The sequence below is a fragment of the Hibiscus syriacus genome, unplaced genomic scaffold (genome assembly GCF_006381635.1).
Source record: "Hibiscus syriacus cultivar Baekdansim isolate YM2019G1 unplaced genomic scaffold, ASM638163v2 tig00110540_pilon, whole genome shotgun sequence".
NCBI classification, from domain to species: Eukaryota; Viridiplantae; Streptophyta; class Magnoliopsida; order Malvales; family Malvaceae; genus Hibiscus; species Hibiscus syriacus.
Window position 1 is genome coordinate 332,182 of NW_024062772.1, and position 21,379 is coordinate 353,560.

The 21,379-nt window shown below is 36.6% G+C and overlaps 1 protein-coding gene across 1 annotated transcript in view; it reads left to right on the plus strand.

Annotated features, from left to right (window-relative positions):
• Positions 1-21,379, plus strand: part of LOC120130273 (CHD3-type chromatin-remodeling factor PICKLE-like) — a 28,388-nt gene that overhangs the window by 424 nt on the left and 6,585 nt on the right. The window contains exons 3-21 of the mRNA XM_039147534.1: positions 1,213-1,362; positions 3,846-3,986; positions 4,086-4,240; positions 4,317-4,478; positions 4,730-4,974; positions 5,067-5,162; positions 5,260-5,396; positions 5,475-5,690; positions 5,767-5,874; positions 6,557-6,607; positions 6,720-6,819; positions 7,127-7,269; positions 7,381-7,484; positions 7,648-7,786; positions 7,888-8,057; positions 13,437-13,503; positions 13,598-13,720; positions 14,386-14,495; positions 14,591-14,672. Of these exons, the coding sequence (XP_039003465.1) occupies positions 1,216-1,362; positions 3,846-3,986; positions 4,086-4,240; positions 4,317-4,478; positions 4,730-4,974; positions 5,067-5,162; positions 5,260-5,396; positions 5,475-5,690; positions 5,767-5,874; positions 6,557-6,607; positions 6,720-6,819; positions 7,127-7,269; positions 7,381-7,484; positions 7,648-7,786; positions 7,888-8,057; positions 13,437-13,503; positions 13,598-13,720; positions 14,386-14,495; positions 14,591-14,672 (2,496 nt within the window). The 5' untranslated portion in view covers positions 1,213-1,215. The remainder of the gene's footprint in view (positions 1-1,212; positions 1,363-3,845; positions 3,987-4,085; positions 4,241-4,316; positions 4,479-4,729; positions 4,975-5,066; positions 5,163-5,259; positions 5,397-5,474; positions 5,691-5,766; positions 5,875-6,556; positions 6,608-6,719; positions 6,820-7,126; positions 7,270-7,380; positions 7,485-7,647; positions 7,787-7,887; positions 8,058-13,436; positions 13,504-13,597; positions 13,721-14,385; positions 14,496-14,590; positions 14,673-21,379) is intronic.

Genomic DNA, 21,379 nt, shown 5'->3' on the forward strand with positions numbered 1-21,379 from the left:
AGTGTATTCCTTTGCTTCGTGTGCTTGGAGTGAAATTTGATTCAAAGTTATCGACCAGTTTAAGAAGCAGGTGGAAACCTTTAGTCTATAGTTGTTTGATGGTAGACATGTGAGTGGATATGTCTTTTGCTTTAATCTTCAGCGACTAGGGCAATTTTTAACTCCAGCCCTTTCATTTTGTATCGTGACTGGATATTTTGATAAAAATTTCAAGATTTACGAATGTCTATTCAACGGTCTAATTTAATCTGTGTCATTGCATGTTTTCCTTATTTCTCCTGTCCATATACTTGCTGCTCTTAGTTTATTTACTGTCCCATTATTTCATCAGGTCTTTTAGGGGTGTCTTGTCACTTTTGGATTAAACTACATGCTGGTTTATTGACTCAATTGTTTTCTCGTCGCGATCTAAGCGATTTTCTTCTTGACCATTTCTTTCATCTTGCTGTAGTATTTACTGCATATAGCTGCTCCTGTTAGGTTATTTATCATACAGTGCTTCCTGTGCTAGGTAAGGTGGCCGGGCTAATTGCACAAACTTATGCAATCATGATCCATTGAGAGCTAATACACTTATGAAGTATTGTGGTCTCCCTGCATTTTTGTTTCACGTACTTGCCGATTTTATGCATAGAATGCTTTTAATTAAATGAAAACGAGACAAGGAACATGAACGACCATTTATTTTACTTTGTAGTTTTTATATAAAAAAAAATTTACTTTGTAGTTTGCCTTTTTCTTTTATATGTGGTTTGGCGGGGAGCAATTATGCTTTATTATCAATTTCATCTTATGCACGTGTTTCACATTTTAAATGAAAGTTTGTGTGCGGTCTTTTTTTTTTGTTTTTGTTTTTCTCTAGTTGAAAGTTTTACCATATATGGAAGGTACTTAGGCCGGGGAAGAAAATTTATATATAGAAGTAGATTTACTGAACCAATATGCTGGTCAAATCCATGTTGGTTGAATTTATTGATAAAATTGTGTTTCTTTGTAATTTCTTCCCGCACTTTGATAAATATTTGCACTTTTTAGCCCTATGGATTTTTATCCATGTTAAAATAAGTTTCTCCAGTCAAGCGGTTAGAATCTTCACTTTGTTTCTCACGCTGTTTGAGATCCATTTGTATCTGACTATGTTGCTCTGACTCTTCATTTTACTTGAGGTACCGATGCCAGACACAAATTACAAATGTTTTTTCTTTCTTGCAGAAGATGAGTAACTTGGTTGAGAGGCTCCGGGTTAGATCAGAACGAAAGTCAGTTTACAATTTGGATGAATCAGATGATGATGCAGATTTTGTGCCTGGAAGATCTCGTAAAACTGACGAGAACTTAGAAAAGATAGTCAGGGATGATGCGGTCAGCCTCTTTTTTCTTTTGATAGTTCTTTTATGTTTCCAAAAGAATCACCTCTGATTAGGATAGCTTTTCTTCCTATCCGTGCTGTATCAGATTTGATCTTCAGATAGTCTGTGTTGTGGAAATTCAGTCTGTGTTGTGAAAATTGCTGATGCCTTGTAGAAAAAAATGTTGGCGTTATGTTACTCTCTTTAGTTTATGTTTTTGTTCGTTCAAATTTATAGATATGGAACATTCAGATGGTTCTTGGTAATTTGTTTTATTCTTCATTAACCATTTTTAATGATTTTTTTTATAGGAAGTGGAGGCCTCGTTAAAAACCCCCTTCATGATTAAAGGAACACTAATCGGTATTCCTTAATCAGCGGAAGGAGGAAAAGAGTGCCTCAAAATTCATTAATAACTAAAGATTACATAATGTTTAAAACAATCAATCCCCTTACAAAAACAACCCGAAACACACCGAACAACACATCTTACACTCAATTAAAAAACATCCTAAACCCAACAAACAATAACTACCCAATACCAGCCTTAGCTAAGCAATCAACTTCTATATTAGTTGTTCTATCAACCCATCTGATAGCACCCTCCAATACTCTTATCATGGCAGCAATATCTTTCACTAGATCAAGAAACACAACAGGACAACTATCTAAATTCTTAACCCAATCCACTGCAAGTTTGTTGTCAGATTCAACAATCCACCGATTTTGTAGAATCTTCTGAGACGGCTTCCAGGTTTTTAAGATTCTCATTTGAGCTATAAGGGAGGAAAGCCTAAGGGTTCGCTCTCTTCTCAAATGCAGATTTTGTAGTTGCTGCCAAGGATGCTATTCAGAAAATGGTTTTTGATTCTAAGTTGAAGTCTCTCTTGCACATTGAGACGGCTAGGAAGAATCTTGTTGTTAAAAGAGGTATAATTAATAATTCTGATGCTCATGTTCCTCTAGTACTGCCATTGCCAAATCCAGCCTCTTTAGCATCTCCAAGTATTCATGTGCCTGTTAAAACTGGGTGTTTCGACGAAAAGTCTGCAATTGATGGTGTCCACGAGGGAACCAGGGAATCTACCACAAAGGAGTGCAATGTTGATAAGTCTGGATGTTACACGTTATTTGTTGAAAATTTACCACAGAAGATTCATCGGAAAAGGTTTGGATCTTTATTTTGCTCCCATGGTCGGGTTCTTGATGCTTTTATTCCAAATAAAAGAAATGCAAAAGGAGTTCGCTTTGGTTTCATTCGCTTCGCTGCAATCGAAGAAGCAAGGAGAGCGACCTCAAAACTGAATGGCTCTTTTATCGACGACAGCAAAATTGGTGTTTCTTTTGCTAAATTCAAACCTCGTCACTCTTATCGGAGAAAGTCTTTCACAGGTGTTCTCCACAAGTCCGAAGATGGAAGATGATTCGAGGAAGAATCATTATAAAGTTGAAGGTGTTATTGATGAAGAAAAACTTCAGGTGTTGAGTAATTGTCTAGTGGGGTGGTGTAAAAACTTCATCAAAATCAGTCATCTCGCTAGACAAATGCATGCGAAGGGCCTCACTGGCTTCTCCTTAATGAGAGCTGCTGGAAATGCGGTATTAATGATTTTCGAAGACTCTGCTTCATTGAGAAGTGTGAAGAACGATAAATCAGAGACTCTCGCAGAGTGGTTCTCCATAGTCGAAGCTTGGTCAAAGAGTTTGGTATTGGAGTGTCGCCGAGTATGGTTAGTTTGCGAGGGTGTTCCATTTCAAGCATGGAATTGGAATACTTTCAAGAACATTGCTGATAGTTGGGGTCAGTTACTAGCAATTGATGAAAGCTGTCAGTCACCATCATCCTTTGATCGGGCAAAAATTTAAGTCCTCGCAAAGGCTGGTGCGAGAATTGATGCGTCGTTGGAATTGAAGGTTGGTGACAACTCCTTCAAGATCATGGTGCATGAGATAGAGCCTTCATTCAAGCCAAACTCTTGGGCTCCTGAAGAAGACGAATCTCATTAGATCTGGTCTTTCTATTTGTGGTTTGATTTAGTTTATATGGTTGCAGGTGTTGCTTTTCTTTTGTATTATGTTCTGTTGCGTTGTTTTAATACTATTTGCTGGAGGTGTAATTAGAAATAAGGTGATTCGACTGTGACTTTGGTTGAGGTTATATGGGGTTAAGGTGTTTGTTGTAATGGTGTATATCACTATAGGAGGATATTTCGTGTAATCCTTTGTATTGGGTATTATTATTAATAAACTTTGAGGTACTCTTTTCTTCCTTCCAATGTTTGTTAACATACTTCTTAGTATGTGAACGAATACGAAGGGAGTTTTTAATGAGACCTCAAACTTCTATCGAAAAAAAAAAACAATCCACCGATTCTTAAACCTCTTAAGAATAGGCTCAAAGATAATTAAACCCCTCTTGATGGCTATAAGCTCCAGCAAAGTAGGAGGGCCTGGACCAACATATAATTAAACCATTTTTAATGATTGAAATCACATAATGAAAATTCATGTCAAGCCTGTGGAGAAACCAAGAATCTCTTGAGTTGTGCAACATGTACTTATGCATACCATCAAAAGTGCTTACTTCCTCCACTGAAAACTCCTCCTCTTCATGACAACTGGAGATGCCCTGAATGTGTATGATTAAATTGTGTTTTCTGACATTGTTACTATCTCTATATCTTGGATTTCTGCGAACCTTTCACAGCAGCTTAGAGTTACTTTTTTGGCTTGCAGGTTAGCTCTCTGAATGATCTTGACAAGATATTGGATTGCGAAATGCGTCCTACCGTGGTTGATGATAATGATGCTTCCAGTACAGGTTCAAAGCAAATATTTGTGAAACAGTATCTTGTAAAGTGGAAGGGATTATCCTATTTGCATTGCACTTGGTAATTTTCAGATTAATTATGTTTATAATATTGTTTTTAGCAAACATTAACCATATATCTACATTGGTGATGTTAGGGTACCTGAGGAGGAGATTCTAAAAGCTTTCAAGTCCAATCCTCATTTAAGGACTAAGCTGAACAACTTTCATCGACAAATGGAATCAAAGAATAAATCCGAAGATGACTTTGTTGCCATTAGACCTGAGTGGACTACAGTTGATCGAATTCTTGCTTGCAGGTTCATCTATCTAATAACTTTATCATATGCATGTACACATACACATGTTATACATGTATATTGTTGTTCTTTGTCCTTGATTTTGATCATCTGATTTCAATAATCATCCTCATGCACGTTATCATCTGAGATCTGGATATTTGTTTACTTTACTGATTGTGACTCTGACTTGGTGTTTTTGTGTGTTCTTTTAAGCTTGGGTTCTAGTTCAGTAGCTAACGTATGTGTGTTATGGATACTGACTTCCTCAGGGGAGATGAGGATGAGAAGGAATACCTTGTTAAGTATAAAGAACTTCTTTATGATGAATGTTATTGGGAGTTCGAGTCAGATATATCTGCATTTCAACCTGAAATTGAGAGATTCAATAAAATTAGGTCCAGAGCTCATAAATCTGCTAGTAAGAAGAAAAACAGCTTTCAAGATGCTGTTGAGTCCAAGAAAAAATCAAAGGAATTTCAGCAGTATGAACATAGTCCTGAGTTTCTTTCTGGAGGTTCATTCTATTTCATTTTCCCTGCAATCTCGCACTTGTCTGATCGCACATTGTGATCATTAATTTCTGAAATCATTTTAATGGATTTCTAGGCACATTGCACCCTTTCCAACTTGAAGGGTTGAACTTCTTGCGTTTTTCTTGGTCCAATCAAACACATGTAATTCTTGCTGATGAAATGGGCCTTGGTAAGTCCTGTTTGGAGGCAGTTTACTTTTTGAAGGAATTTGAGTAGCTTATATCGTATATAATAGGTTGCAAATGTTTTTTCTTCTTTTCTTGCAGGTAAAACCATCCAGAGTATTGCTTTTTTAGCATCTCTTTTTGAAAAAAAGATTGCTCCTCATTTGATAGTAGCGCCACTTTCCACATTACGGAACTGGGAACGGGAGTTTGCAACATGGGCTCCCCATATGAATGTTGTATGTACATGAAAATTATTAAATTACAAGTTATGATTCCCTGTATATGCTATTTTAATCGAGAATACTATGATGCAGGTTATGTATGTAGGTTCTGCCCAAGCTCGTAGAGTGATAAGGGAGTATGAGTTTTATCATCCTAAAAAAAGTCATAAGAAGATAAAGAAAAAGAAATCTGGCCAAGTTGTTAGTGAAAGCAAGCAAGACAGGATAAAATTTGATGTTCTTTTAACGTCATATGAGATGATTAACTTGGATACAACATCGTTGAAGCCAATAAAATGGGAATGCATGGTATATCTTGTTGCTCTTTGAGTCTGTTATGTAGTCTTTTAAGTGAGTTTTTGCTCTTACATGATTCATTGTGTAGATCGTTGATGAAGGACATCGGCTCAAGAATAAGGATTCAAAGTTGTTTCTTTCATTGAAGAAGTATACGACTTACCACCGCACTCTTTTGACTGGAACTCCTCTTCAGGTTTGTTCTTTGTTTTCAGTATTGCCTTGGAGATCGTGAAAGTTATCACCAATAGCATTAAAATTTGTTCAACGAGTTATGAACATCCTTTCCAGCAGTGGCACAATTATTTGCATGTTATTCCTTTCATACCATATTTTGCTATCTCAAGATGATTTCGTCTTTCCCAGCCAGCCAGCAAGCCTTTTATTTGTTTATATATATCTATTTTATTTTATCTTATGATAAAATTATTGAATTTAAAAGTTTGATGTTAAGAAATAAAGTCAGGCAGCATATTTCTCTTTTTTAGTAAGAGCTGTTGCTAACCATTGTACATAAAATATGCATGCAGTGCTTGTATTTATTTCTAAATAAAGTGAAAGCTTGTTTGTGAATAAAGGGTTCATATTAAGGAGTTCCTTGAATAAATTTGTTTCTGTTTATATTCTCCTGGCCCATCAATTCTTTTCTAAAGATGCAAGAAGCTTACTAAGTTCTATAAAAAAAAGAAGCTTACTAAGTTTGTTCTAGTTTTGGGTTTTTGCTGTTTCTTAACGTTTTATGATTATTTCAGCCTGTCTTTGTTTTTTTTTCTCTCTTTTTTTTATATGTGATTACCTCAGAATTTACATGCACTCGTTTTTCTATATGTATAATATTATGATTTATGACTTACTTGTGAACGTTTGTTTGGATTTAGAACAATCTGGATGAACTTTTCATGCTAATGCACTTTCTTGATGCTGGAAAGGTTAGTATCAATGTTATATGGAATATGAATTTTTAATAATGTAGAGTTGCAAGAAGATTTTAAAGTTTTTTGATCATTTTCTAAGGAATTGTTTTGGTTCACCTATATGTAGTTTGGAAGTTTAGAGGAGTTACAGGAGGAATTTAAGGATATTAGTCAGGAGGAGCAGATTTCAAGGCTTCATAAAATGTTGGCTCCACATCTCCTTAGAAGTATATATCTTAAACTTTTACACAGGATCATATGCACTATTGTCTTGCTTAGTTGCTTCTTTATTCTAACTCGTGCAAAGAATGTAGTCTGACTTCTAAAGGCTTTGACTTCAATTCTCAACGCAGGCTTTTCACTTTGGCTTTCTTCTTCATCTATTTTCCTTTTTTGCTTTTCAGTGACTTTGGCTTTATAGGGAAAGGATATTTTTTATTTGTGTGGACTTGCTAAAGCCATATTTCTTGGATCAATATTTTGGGTATTTACCGATCTTGCAGAAATAGTAGGTACTGATTATTATTAATGCAGGAGTGAAGAAGGATGTCATGAAGAAACTTCCTCCAAAAAAAGAACTAATTTTACGTGTTGATTTAAGTAGCAAGCAGAAAGAATATTACAAGGCTATTTTGACTCGTAATTATCAAATACTTACCCGACGAGGTGGTGCACAAGTAGGCTCACTTGTTTTGATGAAATAAGTTTCTTCTCTTTCCTGCATCCATTTGCTTGCAGGGTGGGTTGCCCTACTACATAGCTGACGTTAGTTTTTTCTCTTGAATTAGATATCTCTAAACAATGTGGTTATGGAGTTGCGGAAGCTATGCTGTCATCCTTATATGTTGGAAGGTGTTGAACCAGTAATTCAAGATGCAAATGAAGCTCACAAGTAAACTTATACGCGTGCTTTTTTGCTAAAATTTCTATTTTATTATCATAATTTTTGTCATTTTTCTTGATCTTAATCTACCATTGAAACTATTCTTCTGTATTCTGTACTGATCTGGTAAATGCCTCTACCTTCTGCTTCTACCTTTTCTTTGTCTTTACAGACAGTTCCTCGAATCTTCTGGGAAATTGCAACTGCTGGACAAGATGATGATAAAGCTTAAAGAGCAGGGGCATAGAGTTCTTATATATTCACAATTCCAGCACATGTTGGACTTATTGGAGGATTACTGTACTTGCATGGTAATATCTGCATTAGCATGAAGATTTTATGGTTAAATTGTTGGTTCGCCGACAAATGAGGAAGTTCAACTTATTATTGGCGCCCCTTATTTTCTTTACAGAATTGGCAATATGAACGTATAGATGGAAAGGTTGGTGGAGCTGAGAGGCAGATATGCATAGATCGGTTTAATGCCAAAAATTCTTCTCGGTTTTGCTTTTTGCTTTCTACTAGAGCTGGTGGCTTGGGTATAAATCTTGCGACTGCAGATACGGTTATCATTTATGATAGGTCAAGCAGTTACCCTCTTATATATATTTTTTTATAAGAATTTCAGGCCTCATTAAAAAACCCCCTCTTGATTAATGGAGCTTCTAAGAAATCTCCTTAATCAACGGAAGGAGGAAAAGAGTGCCTTAGGATTTTATTGAACCATACAATTACATAAGATACAGCCATTAATACACCCCTACAAAACCAAAAAAGCTCGAAACAACATAAAACATCCAATCCAAAAAAACATAGAATCAGCCAATTCCTGCTTTAGCTAAGGCATCAACCTCTAAATTTGTTGTCCTACCCATCTAACAACACCTTCTAAAACATTAAGCTTGTGAACAATATCTCTAATAAAAAAAGCATAAACATCAAGAACTAAATCCACTTCCTTAATCCAGTCTATAGCCACCTTGCTGTCGCTTTCGATAATGAGACGACCCTTCCTCTCTCGTAAATTCGCATAGAACATTAAACCCTTATGAATAGCTTTTAATTCCATATAAGTTGGAGGACCGGACCAGTAGATTCCTTGAAAGAATTTACAGTCAGACCCGAGGAGTCCTTTAACACACCACCTATCCCACTCTTCTTCCAATCTCTTGTAGTAGCAGCATCAACATTTAACTTTACAAAACCTTTAGGAGGAGGAGACCAAGGCAATATAGTTACAAGCTGATTAGAATTGAGAGAGCACAAATCCCCTAAAGAGGGATATGAAATCAGAGAATCCTTAGGAATAGAAACCTCTTTGTACTTAGCAAGGAACCAAGAAGCTAGTCTAAACCTTGCTAAGAAAAAATACTCAGCCAAATCTAACTTTCCCCCTTCAAACACAATATGATTCCTAACTTTCCAAGTAGTCCACAGAACTGCCCCAGGAATAAAAGACCAAATTGTAGAGGTAGACTTCAAATCAGCCCAAGCTAGTAGGAAGATTTTAGCATTAACATGAAAAACAGACTTAATCTTCCAGAAATTCAGAAATTTGTTCCAAATCGACCACACCACCGAACAAGTGAAAAACAAGTGCGAGGGAGACTCCTCCTCCCTCTTGCAAAGAGGGCACATAATGTCTACAATTCCTTGAATTCCCCTTTTAACAAGTTCTGTCCTAACAGCCAGCTTCCCTAACACCACCTGCCACATAAAGGACTCCACTCTAGGTGGAATCTGACCCCTCCAAATAATCTTCTTCCAAAAATATACCTCTTCCGAATCCGAATTGATGGATGAACAAATCTTAGTGCCAGATTTAACAGTGTACACCCCACATCCAGAACCTTTCCAAATCACCCCATCAGCAAACTCCATAGATAGAGAAACAGAGGAAATAACATTCATCAAATTCACCCACTGCTATACTTCCCAGTCATTTAAATTTCTTCTAAACTGCACATCCCAACTCCATCCCGAAGAGCTATAATTCCCAAATTCAAACAGTTTGCCCATTCTATTTGTGGAAATGGAAAATAATCGCGGAAAATAATTAGAAGAGGATAATCCAAAGCCCAACTATCCTGCCAGAACCTAATCACCTTGCCATCTCCAACTCGAAAAGCATACAAACTTCTAAACTTAGAGCCAATACTGTCTTCTTTAAAGTGATTCTTAACCATCGATCTCTAAATCCAAGATACTCTTTGTGGGACTTTGCTGTCAAACATTAACCAAGATGGATCCATATTGTATTTAGAACAAATGAATTCCCTCCAAACAGACCCCCTTTCATTAGCATACCTCCAAGGCCATTTTGCTAAAAGAGCTCTATTCATGAAAATAAGGTTTCGAACACCTAAACCCCCCTCGAATTTATACTTGCTCACAATCGGCCAGTTAACCCAATGTATCTTATTTTTACCTATTCCCCCTCCCCATAAGAAATTCGACATAATGGAGTTGAGAGATTTAAGTACCGAAGCTGGTATCTTAAATAAAGATAAATAATACGCAGGGAGCGAACCGACTTTATTAAAACCAACCATCCTGCTATTGACAGTGAAGAAGCCTTCCACCCAGCTAATTTATTTGTAAAATTATTCACCACCGGACTCCAAATTGCTGTAGAGTTTCTACTAGCTCCCAAAGGCAATCCTAAATATTCAGAGGGAAAACAACCCACATAACATCCGATAGAATTAGCCTACTATTGAACATCTTCTTCATTCAAATTCACACCAAACAGTTTACTTTTCTTCAAGTTGAGCTGTAAACCAGAAACTACTTGAAACACTCTAAGCACCCTCTTAACATTTAAAATCTGCATCTTAGACGCCCCACAAAATAATGAGATCATCCGCGAACTGTAGATGAGATAATTTGAAAGCACCCGAATCCCTTCCTATAACCAGTCCAGAAAACAGTCCCTGTGCCACAACCTTTAAAATTAGTAGATTGAGAAGTTCTCCAATAAAATTAAACAACAAAGGTGATAGTGAACACCTCTGCCTAAGTCCTTTAGCCATTGGAAATTCCTCAGTAGGAATTCCATTCACTAAAACAAAAACTGAGGCAGTGGTTACACATTTTCTGATCCAACCTATCTACCTGGAACCAAATCCCATTTTCTCCATTACTAGAAACAAAATGTCCCAATCAACCGAATCATAAGCTTTCTTGAAATCTGCCTTGAAAACACAACCTTTAAGACCATTTTTCCTCCAGTAATCCACTCCTTCATTCGCAATTAAAGAACAATCCAATATTTGTTTCCCTTGGGTGAAGGCAAATTGTGTTGGGCTAATTAAGTCTGAAATACAACTCCTCAATCTCCTCGATAGGCACTTAGAGAGGATCTTATATAATCCACCAACTAAGCTTATAGGCATATAATCATCAAGATTAACACTGTTAGAGACCTTAGGAATAAGAGTAATAAATGTATGGTTGATGCCATGATCCCAATTTTTCCCCGAATAGAAATTGAGGAAGAACTTCATAATCTCTCCTTTAAGTACATGCCAATATCTCTTGAAAAAACCCAAATTAAAACCATCTGGCCCTGGGGCTTTATTGCTATTACAAGACTTTAAAGTATCTCATATTTCCTCCTCAGTAAATTCTTTCTCCAAACTTAACCTCTGCTGACTAGAAATACTGGAAAAATCCAACCCAAAATCTTTCACTTCTAAGGTCGATTTGTCATTAAACGCCTTAAAGAAGTGTTCTTTGACAGTGACCTTTATAACATTTGGGTCTTGAATAACATTACCCCTGCTACTAATAGCATTCAAAGCATTTTGTTTCCTTCTAACTGAAGCACATGTATGGAAGAATCTGGTATTTCTGTCCCCATCTTCTACCCACTTGGATCTAGAATTCTGGAACCAAATCTGCTCCTCTATCTTGTGCAACTTCCATAATTCTGACCTTAAGTCCTTCAACTCAGCTGCTTTCTCATCATGAGTACCATCTTGCTGTTGTTGAACCTCCACTTCTAATTTTTGAATCTTCAATTCTAATTCTGAAATTAAAGCTCCAGGAAACTTATCTCTCTTCCTTGCCCAATTTTTAATGGCAGTTTTGGTTTTTTTCAGAATGTTAAAAATTCCAGCATTCCTCTGTAACTCTTTACATTTTTGAATTGAAGAACTGACCAAATCCTCGAATCCAGCCTCATCCATCAAGTAATTAAACAGTTTAAACGGTTTTCCCCCCAATTTACACCTCCATTCTCAATTATTACTGCATTATGATCTGACAATGATCTTGCAGCAACGATTGTGTTAAATCTGGAAAAGCATCCAAGAATTGGCTATCAACCAAAAATCTGTCCAGTCTAACATAGGTCGGGGAATCTTCGTTATTACCCCAAGTAAACCTACCTCCACTCAATGGCAAATCAATTAAACCTGTATTAAGAAGAAATCGACTGAAAATCTCTATAGAATTCATGTTTTGGGCTCTACCAATCTTCTCATCTTCATGTAGATAAACATTAAGGTCCCCTCCAACACAAATAGGCTCAGAATGTCCTCCAATGAACGTGCTTAACTCATCAAAAAAACTTTCTTTCTCTTCCTCAACCGAGGGCCCATACACATTAATGAATCTGCACCTGAAATTATTTGCCCGAAACCTCCCCGATATAGCAATAAATCTTTGGTTGTATACTGATTTTGCAACTCAAATACATTATCATCCCAACAAAACAGTAATCCCACTGACGAACCAACCGAAGGAGACTCAATAACCCCTTGCAAATTATTTAACCCGTAAAAGACTTTGAATCTTCTCCAATTTCATTTCCTGCAACCAAAGAAATTGAGGATAGTATTTAGAGACTAGTCTCTGAACAACCCTTTTTTTCACTTCTACCCAAACCTCTAACATTCCATGTTATTATAGATAACTTCAACATAATCATAGAAAAATCAACCATCTAGACCCCCCGCAAAATCCCCCTGTTTGTCCATCCTTAAGCCTTTTTCCAAAACAATAATCTTATCCAAAAAGGCTTGCTGTCCTTGTTCAAAGGAAATCCCCGGCAGCATACTTACCTCCCAAGTAGCTAAAGCTTCTTCCAATAAATCAGAAAAGCCTGAAGAGGAAGCTGTTGAAATGCTCACTCTTTCTAAAGCTTCCCTTAACAAATGTCTTCTAGCTCTCCTGATAAACACACCAGATTCAAAGCAATGATTATCACCTATAGACTGCAATCCTTTGACCACCCTATCCACACTCTTATCCCCCGAACTCAATACATCATTAACATCCTCACAACCCTAAAACTCTACATCCACTGACAAGCTATTCAGTTGAATACCTCTGGAATTCATATTTTTCCAGTCTCTGATGATTAAGGCATTTTCTTTCTCAGGCTGAAAATTCAAGATACTTCCCAGCCAGTATTTTCTGCCTCTACACCTTTTGTAGACCCTTTTGTAACTTCTGATTTTCCTTTTCTCTAACGGTACGCTTTTGGTACTTAATGAGCTATCAGACTTATAAAACAATCCACCCTTTACTTTACTTCCTGAGATATCAATGAAAGGCTCTATCACCATTAACTCAGGATCCTTAGCTCGTAAACCATCCTTTTCTATTATCTCTGAATCTGACCTCTTCCCCTCTTTTTCTCTACTGTAAAATCCTGACTTAGCCAAATCTTGATCTTGAACCATTTTCCCAAATTTATCTATTTTAATTCTTGGCCCAGCAGGAATAATCCTTCCTACATTAGACCCAAAAAGCTCATCTCCTTCTGATTGGGCTTCAGACCCATCAGCCATCATTTTTGAATCTCTCAATCCCAAACCTGCAAACTCACCCACTTTGACAAACTCACCCAGTTTGTTTATTTGTTTGTATACTATTTTAAGGTTTACAGATATTACATGCTCCCTTTGGTTTTTGTTCAATTGAAAAGTGAAAATATGGTTCTTGCCTCTACAGTGATTGGAATCCTCATGCTGATTTACAAGCAATGGCTAGAGCTCATCGACTCGGCCAAACGAATAAGGTGCAAGTTGATTCCTTGATTTATACAAGGCAAAACATTCTCTCCCCCCCCCTATTTTCCTGTTTTCCTATGAAGAGTATTTTCTGGGTTATAGGTCATGATTTATCGGCTCATAACTAGAGGATCCATTGAAGAAAGGATGATGCAGCTGACAAAGAAGAAAATGGTTTTGGAGCATCTTGTTGTCGGGAGGCTAAAGGCTCAAAATATTAATCAGGTACTTCTGATCTATGACATGGCAGTTTATAAAAGGATTCAAAAATTAACTAATTTGTGGGCTAGGTATGAAGTTATAAGGATCCAACTATTTTCATGTTGTATAAGCATTTTTGTGTGTGTGCAATAAGTAAACTTAATTGTGCCACTTAGGTACCGTGTTAGTAGCATGTCAAATCAAATAAAACTAAAGTTTCATGTATACAATTGCACAAATCAAAATTCTTATATTATATTGTCCATTGGATCGAAGTTCATGTGTAGCCTTGGGATTTATCCCTATACTATAATGTTGGAATGAACTGGGTTTTAGAAGAAAAATTAGAACCATTAACTAACAGATTGGTGAAGAATGACAACACAGTTGGAGTTTGATATGAAGGCAGATTGTCATTTGGGCTATCCCAACTAATTATGGAAACGCGTTTGTCTTCGCTGTCCTTGCTTGTCTATGTGGTGTCAATAAACCAACATAATGTGTTGTAACTTCTTCAAATTCCAACCCTCTATTTCTTATACATATTCTATTGAATGGAAGTCTTTTTTTGGTGTCTATTGGGAGATGTTGAGCTACTGTGGAGTTTATTGTCAGATGTTGCTTCCTCTCCAGAACAAAAGTGTTACAATCATTGAACTGGAAATTTAATTCATTATTGTTAACTTTAGGAGGAGTTAGATGACATCATCAGATATGGCTCAAAGGAACTATTTGCTGATGAAAATGATGAAGCAGGAAAGTCCCGCCAAATTCATTATGATGCTGCTGCTATTGATAGGTAATCTATTATTCACTATTGGTGCTACTTCTTGATTGATGATGGCCTCTGCATATTTGAAGTTAATTTCTTGGTTCTATTTTTCCCTTTGATAGATTACTTGATCGTGAACAAGTTGGTGATGAAGAGGCTGCACTGGATGATGAAGAGGAAGATGGATTTTTGAAGGCGTTCAAGGTTGTCTATTTTTATATCTTAACTTTTTTTGTATTATTCTTTTACTGGCTGATGAACTAAAAAGGCATGCAGTTATTTGCTTCTTGAATTATTAACTTTAGGCTTGACACATATATGACCTGATACATGTTGCTAATTGATTTTCTTCCCCAAAATTCTCTTTGTTAAATTTCCAAATTTAGAACAATTAAACATTTTTTTGGAAGAAAGAGTTCTCATCTGTGTGCATTCTTAGCATATTGGTTTGATTACAGCACCCCACTAAGTCTGTGCCATATTTGTAAGGCTGTTTATTTTTCCATGGGTCCAGTTATCTTAGGGCAACCATCTGTCAAAATTGTATTTCTCTTTTCAAAGGTTTGATTTCTTATTCACAGGCAAGTGCAGAATGTAACGCGTTAGCCTGTGACATACATGTAAGTACGTTATGTACTGCACTTGCTAGTATTTGAGAAGTCAAACATTTTAAAAGAGCAATAGAGTTTTGAAGGTTGTAGAAATCAGAGTAATTCTCTGTATTTTCTTATTATTTTTAATAGGACAAATTACATCTTTATATACAAATTCTCTCTCTAAAGTAGAAAACTCTAAGAAAGGAAAGATACTAATCCTAGGAGTTATGATCCCTTAAAATAAGAGATTTTAGAAAACTATTTACAGAATCCCTTAACTAAAGGAATGATAACAAATCATATATCTTTATAATTTCTACACTCCCCCTCAAGCTGGAGAATATACATCGTATAATCCCAGCTTGAATAGGAATTTATTGAAAACAGGCTTTGGCAAAGTCTTAGTAAGAATGTCTGCAATTTGTTCTTCTGAAGGAATGTATGAAAGTGTGGTTGTCTTTTTGTTAACTTGATCAGCAATAAAATGCCTATCAATCTCAACTTGCTTTGTTCGATCATGTTGAACTGGGTTCTTGGCAATCTGAATAGCAGATTGATTATCACACAAAACTTCAAAGTGATCCTCTTGATTAGTGACAAGTTTTTTCAGTAGTTTAAGTAGCCAAATTCCTTCGCATATTCCCAATGCTAGTGCTCTGAATTCAGCTTCAGCACTACTTCTTGAAACAACAGATTGTTTCTTACTTCTCCAAGTTGTAAGGTTTTCCCAAACAAAGGTGCAGTAGCCACTAGTGGATCTCCTTTCAGTAAGGTCTCCGGCCCAACTAGAGTCTGTAAAAATCTTAACAGTTCCGTCTTGTGTCTTCTTAAACATTAAACCGTGTCCTGAAGTTTTCTTCAAGTACTTGAGAATTCTATTTGTTGCTGCCATATGCTCTTCGGTAGGATTAGTCATGTGTTAACTTATCACATTTACTGGAAATGTTATATCTGGCATTGTCAAGGATAATAATTAGTTTCCCGACTAATCTTTGAAATTTCTCTTTGTCTACTAAGGACCCATCTTCTTTGTTAAATTTCAAGCTTGCCTCCATTGGTGTATCATTCGGCTTGCAACCAAGAAAACCAATTTCTTTGAGTAAATCAAGTACATATTTTCTTTGGTTGATCACAAATCCTTCTTTTGACCTTGCCACCTCCATTCCTAGGAAATACCTTAGCTTTCCCAAGTCCTTGGTTTCGAATTCCTTATTTAACAACTTCTTCAAATTGCAAATCTCTTCTTCATCATCTCCGGTAAGAATTATTTCGTCCACGTACACAATAAGGATAGTTTTCTTATTTGTAGAAGTTACTTTGATGAAAAGAGTATGATCTGCGAGAGACTGCTTGTAGCCGTTTTAACCCGTATAGAGACTTGTTGAGCTTGCAAACCTTATTGCTACCTTCAACAGACTGTAAGCCAGGTGGCAATTTCATATAGACTTCTTCTTCTAGCTGGCCATTAAGAAAAGCGTTTTTTATATCAAGTTGGTGTAATTTCCAATTGCAATTTACAACCAAACTTAGGAGTTCTCGAACAGTATTCAGCTTCGCCACAGGTGCAAAAATTTCTGTGAAATCTATCCCATATGTTTGCGTAAAACCTCTGGCCACTAGTCTCTTTTTGTATCGTTAGATACTACCATTGGAGTTATACTTTACAGCAAAGATCTATTTACAGCCAACAACCTTTTTTCCTTGAGGAAGGTTTGTAACAGTCCAAGTAGCATTTTTCTCGAGTGCAGAAATTTCCTCTTCAACAGCCCTTCTCCATTTAGAATCCTTTATAGCTTCGGTTATGCTTGTGGGAACCTGTTCTTTATCCAAGGTTGTTGTAAATGCTTGAAAAGAAGGCATCAATGAATTATAATTAACAAATTTTTCAATAGGATGCTTGGTGCACTGTCTAACCCCTTTTCTAATAGCAAGGGAATTCATCTAGAGTAGGGGAAGTGGACTTACTGATTTCTTCTTCTATTTCGGCAGTTGGACCCAAATCCAATTCTCGGCAAGAATCAGATTGCAAAACAACCTCAGGAATATGTTTTCTTCTCCTTGTATAGAAACAAAGTTGTTTGATTGGTGTTGTTTGTGGAAGATTTTGAATGGGAGTAGGTGTATTTTCAGGAAGGGTGTTTAAAGTGGGTGAGGGTGAAGTAGTGATAGGTACTACAAGTGGATCAATGGGAGTAGTTACATGTGACAAATCTATAGGTAAAGGCAAAAATGATGGCAATTCTGAAGGTTGAGAATGAAGAGGGGTGGAGATACCTGATATGGCTGAAAATCCCTCCATGTCTCCCCCTGAATTTCAGCCTGAGTGAAATAGGGATCCTGCTCATAAAAAGTGATATCCATAGTGGTAAAAATCTTTTAGAAGGATGATGGTAGCATTTATAACCCTTCTTGAGTGAAGAATACCCAACCAATGCACACTTTATAGACTTGGGATCTAACTTGGACTTATTAGTAGCAATGTTTTGGATAAAAACAGTACAACCAAAGATTTTAAGTGGTAGAATGGAGGATATAGGTTTAAAATGGGGAAAATATTGCAAAAATATAGATTGAGGCTTTTGAAAGTGTAAAGGCACCTGGTCCGGATGGGTTTACTATGGGATTTTTAAAAAAATTATGGCCTGTATTGAAGGAGCATATTATGAAATTTATTTAGGTTTTTCACAGAGGTAGGAAATGAGAGAATGGAGTTAATCACTCTTTCATTACTCTAATCCCCAAGAAACTGAATCCAGAGGGCATTGAAGACTTAAGACCCATAAGTCTTGTTGGCAGCTTATATAAAATAATTTCCAAAGTGCTTTCGAAAAGGCTTGTTTAAGTTATTAAAGGTATAGTTAGCCCTTCGCAGTTTGCCTTTATTCCGGGCAGACAATTGCTTGATTGTGCTCTTTTGGCAAATGAAGGCATAGAATGTTGGAGGAAAAAAGGGAGGCGCGGAGTAGTTTTCAAAGTTGATTTCCGTAGGGCTTATGATTCGGTTGAATGGCCAATCTTACTGAGATTAATGAAGGTTATGGGTTTTGGGGATAAATGGATTTCTTGGATTAATTGTTGCATTCTACAACCTCTTTCTCGGTGTTAGTGAATGGATCTCCAACTGAGGAATTCCACATTAGTAAAGGGTTGAGACAAGGTTGTAGTTTGTCCCTTATCTTGTTCAATATAGTTGGGGAACTTTTAAACTTAATGTTGATCAAGGCTGCTGATCTAGGCCTTTTCCAAGGGTTCATCATCAGTAGGGTTGAAAATTCCTTCCATTTGACTATTTACAGTTTGCAGATGATCTAATATTATTCTGCAGAGATTCATCGATGCAGATTTTAAATTTGAGGAGAGTTTTGAGGGTTTTCAGTGTTATGTCTAGGTTGCATTTAAATCTTTCAAAGAGCACTTTGTATGGCATTAATATGGAAGTTGATATGCTAAAAGTTTGGGCTAAGGAAGCGGGCTATGGAATGGGGTCTTTTCCAATGATATATCTTGGTTTATCGATTGGTTCAAGGAAAAATTCAGAAGGTTTGTGGGAACCGGTAATCCATATTTTTAACAGAAGATTAGCAGGTTGGAAAGCTAATTCTTTGTCGATAGTTGGAAGACTTGTGTTGGTTAAATCTGTGTTGTCCTCATTGTCAATTTTTTATCTCTCTATTTTCAAAATTCCATTCAAGGTGACTTAGAAGTCGAATTCTTTGATGGCTAATTTTCTTTGGGGAGAAGACCAAGCTAAGAAAAGAATTCACTAGATGAATTGGAAATCGATTTGTCAACCTTTTGGAGAGGGAGGGTTGGCAATCCTAGAAATTAGTTTGATGAATAGAGCCTTGCTTGGGAAATGGATTTGGAAATTCGCAAATGATAAAAACAGTTAATGGAAAAAGATGATCTGCTATAAAAATAACATTAGCAACTTATCTCTTTCAATAACAAAGGTTGCTTCTCCTCTAGATTCTTGGGTTTGGAGAGGTATTCTGAATAATTATGTGAAAAAAGATCAGATTGGAGATTGCTTGAGAGTTAATTCTAAGGTCCAAGTGAGGAATGGTAGGTCGATAGCTTTCTGGACTGATGTTTGAGTGAATAATTTGACTTTAAAAACTCAATTTCCCATAATTTTTGCTTTGTTGACTAATAAAGGGGGGCAAGTATCTGAGTTTGGTGGTTTTGAAAATAAGGTTTGGAATATTCATCTAAGAAATTTTTGTGACTGGGAATTGGAGCAGTGGATTGCTCTAATGTCTTTGCTCGATAATATTGTGATGTCCGGTTCAGTGGATGATTTTCTTGCTTGGTCGGGAAAGAGGGTTGGATTGTTCTTGGTCAAGTCTTGCAGATTGACGTTATCGTGCAATTTTGAAGGTAGTTTTGAGTGGAATAAGTGGGTGTGGACAGGATTGGCTCCTCCTAGAGTCCAAACTTTTTTGTGGCAGATTTGTCATTGTAAATTGGCAGTTAGAGTGAAGTTGAAGAAAAGAGGGATTCCTTTGGATAATGTACTTTGTCCTTTGTGTTGTACTCATGAGGAAACAGTAGAACACCTGTTCTTATTGTGTTCGGTTGCAAGAGAGATTTGGAACAAATTACTAAAGTTATGGGATATTTATACTGTTTTGCCTCAAGACCCCATTTCCCTCCTTTGTTTTTGGTCGAACCTAAGGCATAATTCTATTATTGGAGGTTTATCCCGGCTGTCGTGTTCTGGTCAATTTGGAAGGCTGGGAATTTGGCGGTGTTTGATAACGGAAATTTTGACAGCTCTACTCTCTTCTTTATTAGATTTAGGTTGGTTAAATGGTATCCAGCAAAATACCCTATTGTCTGTATACAGACAGATGTACTAATAGGGGATCCCTCGCGGGCTGATAAGATCAAAACTCTTCTATCTCAAAGGTTATTGGTTGGTCACCTCTTCCATCAGATATGTTTAAACTTAATGTGGATGGGGCAGTAAGAGGTGATGGGTTGAAAGGTGGAATTGGAGGTATTTTAAGAGATTCAAACAGCTCTACTTTAGCCACCTTCTCTACAGCAGTAGGGCCCAGTCTTCCAATTTTGGCAGAATTGAAAGCTATTAAGGAGGGAATTGATTTTTTCTATTCTTCTGAATGGGCTAAGAAGGGAAGACTTATTATTGAGAGTGATTCTAAAAGTGCAGTGGAATGGATTTATAACCACACTCTGCCCCTACTTCATTCAGTGATCTGGTGGAGGAAATTGGGGCTCTAATTACTGCTTTGGACACTGTTCTTAGATGGATTCCTAGGAGTTGTAATATGGAGGCCGACAAGTTAGCTAAGCAGGGGATTGGTTGGTTGGTTGTATGCTTATTGTTTAAATGTTTTGTGTTTTCTCGGGCCATGCATACGCTAAGAGTCTGTAAGGGTGGTGGTAGATTAGTAATAGGTAAACCAATCAGAGGCTGTTGCCTTATCTTAGTTGGTTTAGCCTAAGTCAGTGTTGTTGTATTTGGTTGTGTACGGGTATCTTGTGTTTTTCTGGTTGTATCTTATGTAATTTCAATTGTTGAATGAAATCCTAAGGCACTCTTTTCCTTCTTCCACTGATTAAGGAGTTGCCTTACTAGCTCATGTAATCAAGAAGGGGTTTTTTAACGAGGCCTTCAATTCTTATAAAAAAAAGTGTAAAATCTTACTAGGCATTTGGTTGATTAAATATGTGGTGGTTAATAAGGCTTCCCCACAAATATTTTTGAACATTAGTGGTATATAGAAGGGAACGAGTAACTTCAAGGAGGTGTCTATTTTTCCTTTCGACAACACCGTTTTATTGTGGGGTTCCAACACAAGAACTAAGCTGAACTATACCCTTTTCCCTGAAAAAATCACCCAAAGACTTAGCAAAAAATTCACTGCCATTATCATATTTAAAGAGCTGGATTTTGGTTCCAAATTGAGTGAGAACCATGTTATAAAATTGGGCAAAAACACCAGCAGTTTCAGATTTATCTTTTAGTAAATAAGTCCAAGTTATCCTACTGTGATCATCAATGAAAGTGATAAACTACTTACAATTATCAACATTCTTCACTTGAGAAGGGCCCCAAATATCACTGTGGATCAAGGCAAAAGGGTGAAAAGGCTTGTATTTAGAAGGAGAATAAGATGATTTAGTATGTTTGGCAAGAGAGCAAACTTTGCAAGAAAAAGAAGTTGGCATTTTATTAATAAATAGAGCAGGAAACAATTTTGCAAGATAGTGGAAAATAGGATGACCTAAACGAAAGTGCAATAGCATAACAGTATCATTTTGTTCTAAAGCGGTGAACGATTTAGA